This window comes from Paroedura picta, chromosome 8 (assembly GCF_049243985.1).
Source record: "Paroedura picta isolate Pp20150507F chromosome 8, Ppicta_v3.0, whole genome shotgun sequence".
Taxonomy (NCBI): Eukaryota; Metazoa; Chordata; class Lepidosauria; order Squamata; family Gekkonidae; genus Paroedura; species Paroedura picta.
The window spans coordinates 83,775,534-83,789,554 of record NC_135376.1 but is presented as its reverse complement, the minus strand read 5'-3'; the positions used below and the strand labels follow the sequence as shown (position 1 = coordinate 83,789,554).

The 14,021-nt window shown below is 45.7% G+C and overlaps 1 protein-coding gene across 1 annotated transcript in view; it reads right to left on the bottom strand.

Moving 5' to 3' along the window:
• The window catches only part of BICC1 (BicC family RNA binding protein 1), a 152,189-nt gene that overhangs the window by 4,855 nt on the left and 133,313 nt on the right, over positions 1-14,021 (bottom strand). Inside the window, exons 16-19 of the mRNA XM_077350640.1 lie at positions 12,235-12,274; positions 10,086-10,240; positions 4,639-4,795; positions 2,768-2,928 (exon numbers count right to left, since the gene is read on the bottom strand). Of these exons, the coding sequence (XP_077206755.1) occupies positions 2,768-2,928; positions 4,639-4,795; positions 10,086-10,240; positions 12,235-12,274 (513 nt within the window). The remainder of the gene's footprint in view (positions 1-2,767; positions 2,929-4,638; positions 4,796-10,085; positions 10,241-12,234; positions 12,275-14,021) is intronic.

The window sequence follows — 14,021 nt, the reverse complement described above, 5'->3', positions numbered from 1 at the left end:
TGAAATTTCCTCAGCTTTTAGGATTTTTCTCCCTAAAAAACAGATTGGGAAAGGTCATCTTATGGGAACGTCAAGCTTTGTCTGTACAGTGTGATCACCAGGACCGTTTATGCACTGGGAACTTCACTGCCCCAGCTCCCATGCAGGAGCACAAATCGGGGATGGATGAGGTGCACGGGGCCAAAAGCTCCCCTGTGTGGATGCAGGAAGAGATGGGCCAACCTGCCATGGCTAAAACTCCAGCCTGAAGCCCGGCATGAAGCCTTCAGTGCATAAACGGTCCAGGTGATGGCAGGAGAGTACACGATCTAGCAAGCTTGTCAAGGGCAAGTAGAGGACAGTTGAGCTGAATTTACTGCATGTGGCCTCAGGCTGTAACAATTTGTCAGTTTCCTCTTTCTACAGCAGAACTCTGACCCCCTCCCTCTCCATGCTCAGGGGTCCACTCCCCCCCCCCAGGAGTTTTATTCGGGAGAATATTCTGGCTACAGTAGGAGGCAGCAGCAAGGATGTTGCAATCTACAGATGGAAATCCTCTATAGGATTCTACCCAAGAGGTGGAAGATTTCAGGCCTTGACAGATTTATGAACCACACCAAACATTTAGCAGCCAGACTGATTTTCCAGCGTTTAAGCTTTGTACATTAGTGGCCAGGCCTTTTCATTTATTGTAACCACAAAACCTGATCCTAAACTTTTCACACTTTCTTGTCAGTTTTGTTAAAGCTGTAACAAAAGTGTCATGGCTTATATAAATTCAAGTGGGTAGCCGTGTTGGTCTGAAGTAGCACAGCAAAAATAAGAGTCCAATAGCACCTTTAAGACCAACAAAGATTTATTCAAGGCGTGTCCAGGACATGCCAAGTCCTGTCTTTTGTCCTCCAAGAAGGCAGGATGGGATAGAGTATTTTATTGGGATTTTATTGTGAGGTTTTAAATGTGTAACCCACCACGTGTCAGTTTGGTTGGGAGTGGGGGCTCTATATCTAATCAATCAATCAATCCATCCATCCATCATCATCATCATCACCTGCCAATTTGATAATGTCAATAAAAACACTCTGATGAGTCAGCAGCAGCCGGTTTCGATAGCACTGGCCACCCTATTCTAACCCAGAAGTAGAAAAAGAACCCAGGAAAGCAAGCCAGTGGTGCTGTCTGGAGGTTGAGTGGCAGGTAATGAAACCCAGGTAGTTTGGCCATGACTGCCATTCATTTTGGCAAATGTGCCAAAAATCATCCACAACATAAAGCCAGTGCCCATATTATTGCAAACTCCCATTTTTCTGCAATATCCTGTGTACCTAGTAGAGTACATCTGCTCAAGGCTGTGTAGGTTAAGGATGGACACAAATTGGTTCATGACCACAATTCAACCTGGACTTGGTTTGGATTGTAGCCACTGAACTGATGTTTAAGCAAAAGGGTTAAATGGCTCCCAGACATTTAAACCTAACAGAGGATCGGCTGACCTCCAAGCTGTTAGGTCTAAATGGCTGGCGGCTTCCCCTTGACTCACAATTTGTGTATTGGGGAGCAAAAATGGAAAGTTTAAATGGTTCACAGATATTTATACCTAATGGTGGATGGGTGGATCCAACAAGCTGTTATGGTTTAAATGGCTGCAAGCTATTAACCCCCCCCCCCCCGGGCCTTCTCCTAGCTACAGCAATTCTGAACTGGCCGGTTCAGGGCATGTTTGCTTTGTTTGGTTCAGGACCATGCCGAAACCCGAACCAAAATTTTTCTGTTCATGCCCATCCCTGGTGTTGGTTACAAAGCATGAAGTTTCGCATTCAGTAAATCCAAATTCTAAACCAAGAAAACCTCGACTCTGCAGCCAGTATAAACTATGCAAACTTGAACACATTTTGACTGTTCTCTTTGTTTTGTAAAATTAATTCTCATTCCACAAGTTATGGGCATGGTTACGAATCTAGGCCAGATGCTGAAACCTGGTCTTCAGCTTCTGGAAATCTCTTCCAACCCCCTTTCAGTATAACTTTCTCTAACAGACTGCCAGCATCTCAGGATGCAATGTCATGCAGCACCCAAATCTTTCATGGAACAGGAGCCTCTGCTGAGCAGGGAAGCAAGCAACACAGGGACATTAAAGCAAGCACAGGCCCATACCTGAATTCACACAAACTCTTATTCCTATCTAGATACTGGACCATAGCCTTCTAGTGGTGGAGCGAGCTCTCTGAGGAGATCACAGCCCTGCCTGTACTTCCACAATTCCAGTGTTGTTGTTATTCATGTTGTGCTGTGAACTGTTACTTGATAGATTGTTGTGATGTTCTATTGAAATTTGTATAATGTTATAGATTGTTATAATGTTCCATGTAAATTTATGCAATATTCCATGTAAACCGCCCAGAGCCGTAAAGAATGGGAGGTATACAAATCCAACATAAATAAATAGATCCGCAACAGCCCACTGATCCCCATCCGCTGATGGCACACCCCTATGGGGCAGGGGGCCATTCACACACTGCAGGTTAGCACACACCGCAGAATGATTATGAAGACAGGAAGTAAAAGCTTGAAGGGGCAAGCGGAAGGCAAGCACAGAGTTCTGAATGCACCAAGGTGTGAAGGTGGCTCTTCCTACATTCAAGGCATGTAATGACTGATTTTCTCAGGGTAGCCCATGGAAGTACAGCGGACGGCAGCCATTGAGCGGTTTGGTTTGGAAGCAATCAAAACACTCCAGTAGGAGCAGCAAGGGCAACAATGACCCAAAAAGCTTCCTCCAGACACTGACCTCTTGTTGCTGGAATATGTCTGTGTATTTGCCCAAGCCCAGTTTGCTGAACAGTTCGGGCAGGTCCGACCCTTTGAATAGACTGTTCAAGTTACAGCCGTTGCTTCCAGTCAGTGAAGAGATGCAATCCATGTAGTTGCTGCTGCTGAGATAATGTTCAGCTGGATATTCAAGAGAGAGGAAGGACCTTTGAGTTTCCAAGCAGTATGCACTTTATTTTTTTAAAAAACCCATTGGACTAGTTTAATGACCTGGATAGTCCAAACAAACCCGATCCTGTCAGATCTCGGCAGCTAAGCAGGGCCAACCCTGGCTAGTGTTTGGTTGGAGACCTCCATCCAAGGATGTAGGTGGTAGATCCTTGGTTGTAGGTGGCAGATGTGGAGGCAGGCGACAACGAACCACCTCCAAACCTCCCTTGCCTGGTTCCTGGACAATCCTCAAATCTCTTGGCTACATTACACATCTGCCATATGACGAATTGCCTCTCTGATGATTAGCTTTTGTTTTTTTCTCTGCACAAAGCGGTTTTCTCTCAGGTTTGGTAGAAGGCAAAACCACAGTTTAAACAGCATAACATAGCGGGATCACCCACTTAATGGGGTTGCTTTATTGCCTGTGTTTATCGGATGTCCATCCAGTATCTGAAACCATGGTTTGAAGTTGGTCCATTAATCACAGGCACACATTGGATAATGTGCTTTCAATGCACTTTAGGGGGAGATTTTCCTGTTTCCCAGGAAGATCCTGCTGCAAAAGTACAATGAAAGTGCATTATCCAGGGTGTGCAGAATGGGCCAAGGTTAAGCCCTGGCTACCCTTAGATAGGAGTTTTGGACATATTCTTCCTAACTTATTCCCTGACACTGTTCCCATACCCCATCACTGCACTCCTTTGGGCTATTGAGATACCTAGCCAAGAGTGATGGTCTTCAAAGAAGCATCTGCTTTGTAATCGATGGATCCTTTCTTAAACTACAGTTGGAGAGCCAAACCCTAGTTTCATAAAACTATCTGCATTAAAAACAAACAAACTGTAATTTTGTGTTCAGTCTGAACTGGGTCAATATTTGCAATACATTTAAAGCACTACCGAAGGCATTCAAAATAGTACCAGAAATGGAAGAATGACTAAGACCGTTTATGCACTGGGAACTTCACTGCCCCAGTTCCCGTACAGGAGCACAAATCAGGGGCAGATGAGGTGCACCAGGCCAAATGCTCCCCCATGTGGGTGCAGGAAGAGGTGGGGCAACCTGGCACAATTAATACTCCAGCCTGCAGCCCGGAATGAAACCTCCAGTGCATAAATGGTCTAAGGGAAGCCCTGGATCAAGCTTTCTCCCTCCATCTCTGCCTCTGGAATATAGACTCCAACTTCATGCCAAATATTTCTCCACCCAACCACAGCCACCGAAGAGGTGGTATGGAAACACTCAACCGAATGTTGAGACCATTAGGATGAGAACAATGGTCCATCTGGTCCAGCATCCTGTTTTCTGGAGTTGCCAACCACAAGGTGGAGCTTAAAACCTCCCTCCTGCTACTCTCCCCAGTGTACAGAGATCCCATTCAGAGATCCCATTCAGCCATTGTGGCTAAAGGCTACCAGCAGACCTCTGCTTCGGAAAGGAAACTAAACTGCTCACGGTGACAGGAAGGGAACTTGATGTGCTGCTGACATTTTCATCAGCAGAGTTGCATTTTAAACATTTAGCTCTTCCCTGTTATTCCAACGTAACATCATTTATAAAACATATTTTGTGTTTTCCAGGCTTGGAATAAGATTTGAACTCATCCTACATTACTATATTAGTTCGGTCATGCCCCCCCTTAAAAAAACGAAAAGAAAAGCTTTAATAAGCCATTACTGGATTTGTTCTGTTTCCGTTTAGGGCTGCCAATGGACGAGACAAAGTTGCTGGAAGCTACGGGGCCAATGCCATTGTGATCTCTCCAGTTATCAGAGTCACTACTGCCACCCAGGTGTTCCCGGCTGTTGGACCGTGAGAGAGACATCGATGAACCCTATAAAAAAAAAAGCCAGAAGAAAAAAAAATAATAAAAGGGGGGGGGGTTACATGAAACCTGAGCAGAAAAGCTGCTGTAAATAAATATTGTTGGATACATTTACATAAACCAGCTGGTAGTGACCCTTGTTGCAGGAGGGGCTGTAGCTCAGTGGCAGAGCATCTGCTTGGCATACAATCATTACCAGATTCAGAAGAAGAAGAGTTGGTTCTTATATGCCGCTTTTTCTCTACCCGAAGGAGTCTCAAAGTGGCTTACATTCGCCTTCCCATTCCTCTCCTCACAACAGACACCCTGTGAGGTGGGTGAGGCTGAGAGAGCCCTGATATCACTGCTCGGTCAGAAGAGCTTAATCAATGCTGTGGGGGCTACCCAGCTGGCTGCACGTGGGAGAGTGCAGAATCAACCCCGGCTCACCAGATTAGAAGTCTGCACTCCTAACACCTACAGCAAACTGGATCTCAACAGGATTCAGTCCCCAACATCTCCAGGTAAAAGGATCAGGTAGAGCAGGGGTAGTCAAACTGCGGCCCTCCAGATGTCCATGGACTACAATTCCCAGGAGCCCCCTGCCAGCATTTGCTGGCAGGGGGCTCCTGGGAATTGTAGTCCATGGACATCTGGAGGGCTGCAGTTTGACTACCCCTGAGGTAGAGGGTAGTGTGGAAGACCTCTTCCTGAGACCCTGGAGAACTGCTGCCAGTCCGAGTCCACAACACTGCCCTTGATGGACCAGGAGCCTGATTCCGTATAAGGCAGCCTCATGTAAGTGTTTCAAAGCATACTCCAATGAAGGTAAGCAAAGCTGAAGGCAAAATTATAGCTTGAGGTCAACAGACATGGCATTTGAGACACTTTCACACATACAGTGGTTAGTCACTACCTCACTTAAACACATCAGAAGAGCCCCACTGAATCAGACTAGCAGTCTGCTTAAGCCGGCATCCTGTCTCACCTAAAGGCCAGCCAGTTCCTCTGGAGGGCTAACCACAGGGCACAGAGGCCGAGGTCTTCCCTTGATGTTGCCTTGTAGCTTTGGGATTCAAAGGATTCGTGCCTCTGAATGTGAAGGTACATGTCAGGGCTAGTTGCCAGCTTTGACTTATCCTCTACAAATCTATCTAACCCCCTTTGAAAGCTGCTTATTCTTGTGGCCATCACTCCATCCTCTGGCAGTGGATTCAACCTTTTTATATCACTCTCTGTGTCAAGCGGGATTTCCTTTTGTCCGTCCTGAATCTATGGCTCATCAGCTTCCTTTCTTTCTGCAAAGCACAGTAAAAGAGCACAGCAACAATACGCACTAGCTTTGATATTCGGTTCAACGTAGCATATCCAATGCATTGGCACCGATCATTGGAAGAGTCATTGCTATACTGTTTAGCTACCGTTTGGCCCCCTTGTTCCCTTGCCCCAACTGCCTTTACCTCGCTGCCATTTAACTTGTGACCCTCATGGTTTTCCTGAGGACACTATAGGCAGCCACAAACAAAACTAGTTAGCCCAGCTGGCTCAGTAAAGCAGCAGTAAAGGCACAGAATGGCAAGGGGAAAAGAAGAAAAGTTGTTTTTTTTGCACTCCACGTTTAACTCCCCAAAGGATTCTCGAAGTGGCTTACAATCGCCTTTCCTTCTTCTCCCCACAACAGACGCTCTGTGAAGTAGGTGAGGCTGAGAGAGCTTTGAGAGAACTGTAACTACCTCAAGGTCACCCAGCTGGCTGCATGTGGAGGAGGCGCGGGGAATCAAACCCGGTTTTACAGATTAGAGGGTGCCGCTCTCAACCACTACACCAGGCTGGCTCTCAAAGGACGGCGAATAGTGCCAAGGAGCAACCATTGCCCAGGGAACAAGAGGCAACAGAATAGTACCAAACAAGGCAGATTTATTTAGAAACTATTAAGAGTGGGTAAAACCATAGAGACACACAGATAGAAGAGTTCAGGTTGAAGCCAAATCCTGTCCGGACGCACTGACACCCTTACAAGATATATCCAACAGACCCTTATCTCCTCCTTTATAAACAGGTCCTCTGTAAGCTAATTTGTGCTAAGTAATGCTCCATTTTAAAAGGCAGCCCATGGAGGAAGAGAATGCCGCATCCCAGCTCCAATTTCCCAGAGGTAGGCAAAAAATAAAGCCCTGCATAAAACATGCGGAGCAAAGACCTAAAAGGTCCAGCGCATCAGTTGGATTTAAGGGGGGTGTTTTTGCTTCACAATGATTGGAACATATGGTGAAAGGTGTTTATAAACAGCAGTTCATAGGTTTACACAAAAAAATACTGGAAAACAAAATGGGGAGCAGACAGATAGTGACAAAGAATGTCTCCAGTGAGCACTGTGTAAAAATTAACCTCCATCAGCAAGAGACTGCCTCACAGGAAAATCCCAACCATTTTGTATAAAAGGCACTTGTCAGGTCACTGCAAAACTAAACTTGTATGGCAGTGTTCGACTTTCTGCAAGACTTTAAAAAGAGGGTGGGGGAGGGAAGGCCCTAGCAACGTCACAGCACTTTGTTGTTTGGTCAGTCTTAACATTGACTTGGAAGTGGAATCAATTCTCTTTTGCCATCCCCCGCTCCTAAATGGCAGGTTGGTGGCCCAACCCAGAAGCCTCTCTCGGCTTCCTGGCAAAGCCCTTGGCTTATCGTTCTGGAAAATGATGTCAAGAGCTGTGGTGGGAGTGCTTTCTGAGGCCAATGGGAGCTCTGAAAACCACCCAAAAACATGTAGGGAAACAAAAGGACCCGTGGTGTTTTTGTTAAAGAATTATTTTTCCCACATGTCCGAAGGCACAGCACAAACAATAAGCACCGGAGTCTCTGAAGAAACCGTTTACAGAGCAAAGCAGCTCAGGGCTGTGGTGTGCTGCTGGGCCATGGCCAAATGACTCAGACACAGAAAAACATATTTAGTCTCCTAACGAACTGCAACCCTCCAAAAAGGGAGCAAGAGGCTTTGAGAGACAATGGAAAACATACGGTACTCCATATCACAACTTGCTCCTAAGGAAAGGCCACTTTGTTTTACTGCTTGAAACCCATTCAGAGATATGTGGATGATTTGCATCCCATTTGAGGCAATGGTTTAGCCTTAGCATGAAGGAAGGGATTAATGAGGGTATACGGCTTCTGTCATGGTTCAAATTCAACAAAGACTAAGGTACGGTCCTAACACTGGTCTTTTATATTGTGACAGGGGCTGTTCCTTCATAAGCTGAAGGGAATTCTAGAGTGTTAAAGGGAGTAAGGTCTGCCAGCAGAGCATATTATTCTAAGCTTACAAAAGATCAAGCAGAGTCCTGAAACAAAATATTCCTAGTTCCCCTCAACTGTTGAGGGATGGGGAGAGGAGAGGGTTAAGCATCATTCCCAGGGCAGGGAAGACCTTGGGAGTGAGGGACTGGAGACGCCTCAACATCTAACCCCGGGGTAGTCAAACTGCGGCCCTCCAGATGTCCATGGACTACAATTCCCATGAGCCCCTGCCAGCAAATGCTGGCAGGGGCTTCTGGGAATTGTAGTCCATGGACATCTGGAGGGCCGCAGTTTAACTACCCCTGATCTAACCCAAGCAACTGCCATCTTAATGTCGGAGGCAGAGAAGCCTTCCTTGGTTCTCAGAACATCAAGGACTTCTCATCCCGGAAAGAAGGTTTAAAATATTGACTCAGTAAGAGGGATGAATAACTTGAGAATACGGAACAGGGGTGGGGGGAGAGATTGTTAATGATTTCTTAAAGCGAGGTAAGCTGCTTTGAAGACTACCATTGAAAAGAGAATAAGAACGTAGTAAAAATATTACAGTCTGGGACTCTTATCATCATCATCCTCTCACATAAAAAGTGCACGGTCCTTCCGATGATATGCCAGCCCTCTGATTGGGCATCACTGGGGAACATGGCCCCAATAGGGTGATGGTACTCCCCTGCAGATGGCCAATCAGAGGCTCTTCCCCACCCCCATCCTCCTGCTCTTCTTCCTCACATTTATTGTGAGGAGGAAGAGCTGCCATGAGGTAAGCCCAGGAGCTGGGAATGGCTGTCCAGGTGCACTCTTCCACATCTCGCTGCACCTGCCCTGTGCTCCCCACTGTCCTGGCTGCTGGGAACGCTGGGGAGGGCTATCTGGATGGCCCAACTGGCCTGCCCTGCTCTGCTGGAGTAAAGGCAGCATGATGGAGGGTGACTGGTGGGAGGCATCTTGTGGGCAGGGTGGCCCAGCCACCGAACCCAGGCACCCTGCTTTGTATGAGCCCTCCCACAGCCTAGTTTTCAAAACAGGGTTTGCTACTAGCATTTTATATTATGACCCAACCCCCCCGCCCCAAAAAAAAACAAAAAACACTTCCCTATTCACATTAATGGAGGGAGTAAAATTTACACTAAGGATAAGTCTCCCCCACAGAATCATTCCTATGACACCAAAACATGGCATGTCATTTTGTGGAATCATAACCATGTCCCACTATCTGTGGCATACAAATGAACACCCATGAAGCCCCTTCATACTGAATCAGAACCAGATTCCATCGAAGGCAACACTCTCTATTCAGAATGGCTGCGGTTCTCCATGGTCTCAGCAGAGATCTTTTCCATTACCTACAACCTGGTCCTTTCAACTGGATGAAACCTGGGACCCTTTTGCTTGCCAAGCAAACTCTCTACCACAGAGCCACACACATCCCCAAATTGTTCACCTCCACCTTCACTGGAGTATCTGACAGGCCAAAGGAATTGGCTAGAGGGGCCTTTGGGAATGGTCTGTTAGAGACAGACTAGCCTTTTACACGTCCCTTCATGCGGTTTCTATTTCATGTGCAATGCCTAGATTCTGCAAATCATCCATCAGACCAGTTTTTCATATCCAGCTGCATTAAGGAAGACGCCACCATATCACGATGGGTAAGGCAAACTTACAGAGATCATGGACTAAGCTTCCCTGTAACTTAATGTCTCCCCAAGGAACCTGTGTTCAACCTTATGGAAGGGCAAACAGAAGGAGCATGTGAAAGTGGATCTTCCCCAACTTTGTCCCCCCCAAAATTATTTGCTGAAAACCAGACAACACAAGAGGCTAAGTAAGGAAACCGAGGAAGAAGTGAATGTAGACAGTTCCTGCTTCTCACTACAATTCCCTATGCTCAAATGTGTTCTGTTTAAGAGGGTAAATTCTGCTCTGGCAGGACCCCAAGGCTTTGCAATCTTCCAAGTCTGCATGTATGCAAGATCGAACAGTTTGGATGCACAATTTACCAGGAAATCACTACCAATTGTTTGACGTACCTCATAAGTTATCGTCATAGACGGCTTGTATGACACATGGTTAGCTCGCCTTAGTTCCTTGATTGTTTCGGCTGGCATGGATTTGGAGAAGCCAAGGCCGCTCCACGTGTTGGTTGGCGTCCTCACCTCTGTGACAACCGGCTTCTTTAACATAGCTTGAGAAAAGACCAAAAGAAAATTATTTGTAAGCCTTCATCCTGTTCATTTAGCCTTAGTTGGGATAGAATGAACCTCATTCTAGTAGCTATCCAGTATACTACATACAATTTATTAGTAGCTCACATAAATCTATAGATTGCTCTCAAGGTCTGCCTTCTCCATTCCACCCCCTGAAAAAAAGGGTCCAACAGACCTGCCTTTTTCCAAGAGCCAGTTCAGACTTCAGTTGGGGATGCCACATGTGCGATAGGTAAATCTGGGATTTACACCATAAGATACAAGTTATGCAGAACCTAGGGCCAAAAATCTTGCTGGGATATTATTTGTTCTGGTTTCCTATTCCATTTCTGAGGAGATAATCTCTTGTCTGATTATGATAACTATGCAACATATAAAAGATCATGATATGCCCTGGCAGCAAGAAAAGGCTGTCAGTACAGCAAATACTGATTTTTTTCCTTTTTTTTGTATCCTGCTTTTAATGTTTTATAGTTTTTTGTAGCATATTCTATTTTAAGGTGCCTTTTATTTTATCATATATGTCTGGTAAATTTGTGGTTTATGCTGTTATTTTGTAAATAATATTTACATGGAACAAAAAATAATTTGTTGTTGTTGTTATTATGTTAATGTTATTGTTGTTATTCACCTTGTTGGCCTAGAAATGATGTTACCTGTATCATTTTCTTGTTCCATGTAAACTGCCCTGAGCCTTCGGGGAGGGTGGTATATAAATACAATAAACAAACAAACAAACAAACAAACAAACAAAGGCCTATCCATCTGTTCCACTTAATATTTCTGGTAAGGCCTTGGAGGAGGAGTGCCACTCAGCACTTAACACCCACTCATGGCGGCTGTCCTGCCCCTGAATGCCTCCTCCTCCTACCTGCTTGCCTGCCTGTCCAGCAGCCAGCCAATCGCCTTCCATCCCCCACCACTCCCTCCTCCTTCTACTTCCCTCTGAGGCTCAGAGGCTGCAGATCCCTGCTGCGTGATAGCTACTCCTACTGGTGAGTTCCTTAACAGCTGCCTGCAGCCTTTCCAGGTCCTGGGGCGAGGGGAAGGCTGTCTGCAGAGTTTTTCCACTCCACTCCTCTAATCTAGCGCCCATTGTAGTCCTGAATGCAATGGGCTTGGCCCCTAGTATACAAATAAATCTATATTCTTACCTTAACTATAAGATGCCAATTTATCTAATTTATGGAGGCTTTCCTCTATTATGTGCTAGGAAAGGTTCTCCCACATGCATGTGGCTACTGTCTTCTTTATGCACTGAGGTGGGAGAGGTGCCTGGCAAAGGAGTCTGAACTGGCTACCTAAGCAGCCATGAAAAGGGGGTATAGGATTTAAACATAATTACCCTCAAGGAGAGGCTATGTGGAAGCATAATGGCTGGAGAAAAACAAACCAAGTAGCAAAAACAAAACAGTGGAAATGAACAGAAATCAGCAGATTGTTTATTCTAAACACCTGCTCACAGAAAGAGCATCACAGGCCAAGACTGTGGCCCTGGATGCTAAGATGTTTTATAAGAACCGGTGATCCATGCAGTCCCACATCCTGTCTCACACAGTGGCCAATCACTTCTTCTGGACAGCCAGCAACAGGACAGAGAGGCTGAGGCCTTCATAAGAACATAACAAGAGCCTTGCTAGATCAGACCAGTGGTCCCTCTGGTCCAGCATCCTCTCTCTCATACTGTGGACAACCAGTTCTTCTGGATGGCCAACAACAAGCCATAGAGGCCGAGGTTTACAGTGTTTTCTTATTATATAAAACACAGCCATGATCCCAGGGTTTCTCCACGCATACAAGTTTGGATTGCAAAAGGTGTCCCGAGATACAGTTTTTCCATTCTAGCAACCAACCCAGCCAGATCTCAGGGGAGGGGAGTGATGGTGTGGGGGAGGAAGAGCGGCAGAAACCCCTTTTCACTGCACCGTTAACAAACAGATATAGGCTGCAAAGTCAGAGTTGTCCCACATACCTTTGGTTGCTAATAGCTTCTTCTGTTCATAGTCAAATGCCTAAAAATGAAAACGCACAGAAGGCTGCTTAATCACAGCTCCGGTTAAATGTCATGCCAGTAACTCTGCTTTCCAAGCCACAAAGATTTTGAATGCGGTCCATGAGTTTGTCCAGGAGGAGCACTAAGCACTGGACAACAATGTGCCAATGCGTGAGCTTCTGATATACTTTAAACTTTCATTTAAACCTAGCAAATTAGGGCAGCAAACACCCTTTGGATGAAGGCTTTGCCATAACCGCAACAGAGAATTTTCAAACCCAATCTTTTCCCCAAAACTATTTAGATGTAGGTGACAGTTTCCTCTAGAATAGCTATGCCCCAGACTTTGATGTTCTTTATACAAACATACACACACACACACACTACAGTGACCGTCTCTGCAGTTTTTCTCACATTGCTCCAGAAATGCTAAGAAAATTCTGCTTGTGGAGCTCTGCTTTACAATGTGCCTAAAGAAATTCACCCCCTTCAGAGGAGAGACTCCTGGAATGAGTTTATTTATGTATATTTCAATTTATATACTGCCACTCCCACACAGTGACTGTGGCAGTTCACAACAATAAAATCAACATAGAATCCCCTAAATCCCTAAAAACCTCTCCTTGTGGTGCCAATCCCATCTGCTCAACAAACCTTTTCAGTAACCCATGTTCCAGGGGAAAAACAAGGGGGCTGATGGATTCACTAGCCAGCGGGGGACCCAGATCTTCCCAGCCCTGGCCTCAACCAAAGACCTGGTGGAAGAGTTTTGTCTATAACATGAAAAAAACAGGCAGTTCTGAATAAAAATATAAACAGGAAAAAGAGAGAACCTGTCCCAGGCCATCAAAATCTGTATACAGTATAATATTCATACAATACACATTAATAAGGTATTTAATCAAATATAAAAATGTCTTATCTCCATTTTAATGATAAATGAAGCAACCAAAACGGACTCTAGATTTGTGCTGTTTTCAGTGTCGAATTTTCAAGAGACCGTTCCCGGTCTCTTGACAAAGCTCTCCCATAACTGCAAGCTGAAGGCTGGTGTTAAACTAATAGAGTTAATGCTACAACTTTGAGTTGGAAGTAACCACTGATGAAAATGCAACATTGAAAATGGAACAAATCTAGAGTCATTTTGATTCATTTATCATTAAAATAGAGATAGGTCACATTATTATATTTGATTCAATACCTTACTAATGTGTATTGTATAAATATTATAATGTATACAGATTTTGATAGCCTGGGACAGATTCTCTCTTTTTTCTGTTGGAAGAGTTTTGTCTTGCAGGTCCTGTGGAACAGAGACAGTTCCGTCAGGGCCCTGGGAGTTCATTCCACAAAGTAGGGGCCAGGCCTAAGAAGGCCCTGGCCCTGGTTGAGGACAGGTGAATCTCCCTTGGGCAAGGGACCTCCAAAAATTCAAACCCGCAGAACACAATGCCCTGTGGGGGGCACAAGGAGACAGGCAATCTCACAAAAAACCGCAAATAGCCTTAAAGGTTAACACCAGAAACTTGAACCTGATCCAGGCCACAGCTGCTAACTAATGCAGCTACCTCAGCACAGGCTGGATATGGGCCTGGTTGGAAGGCCTCCCCCCTGCCCCCCAGTGGCGGTGTGGCCTTCCTGCCGGACCTAGAAGCACACCACTTCTGGGCTCGGCGGGAAGGGCTCCTTCCCCTCCAGTGGTGGTGCGGCCTTCCCGTCGGGCCTAGAAGTGCACCGCTTCACCCGGACTAGCCCCGCCCACTTAG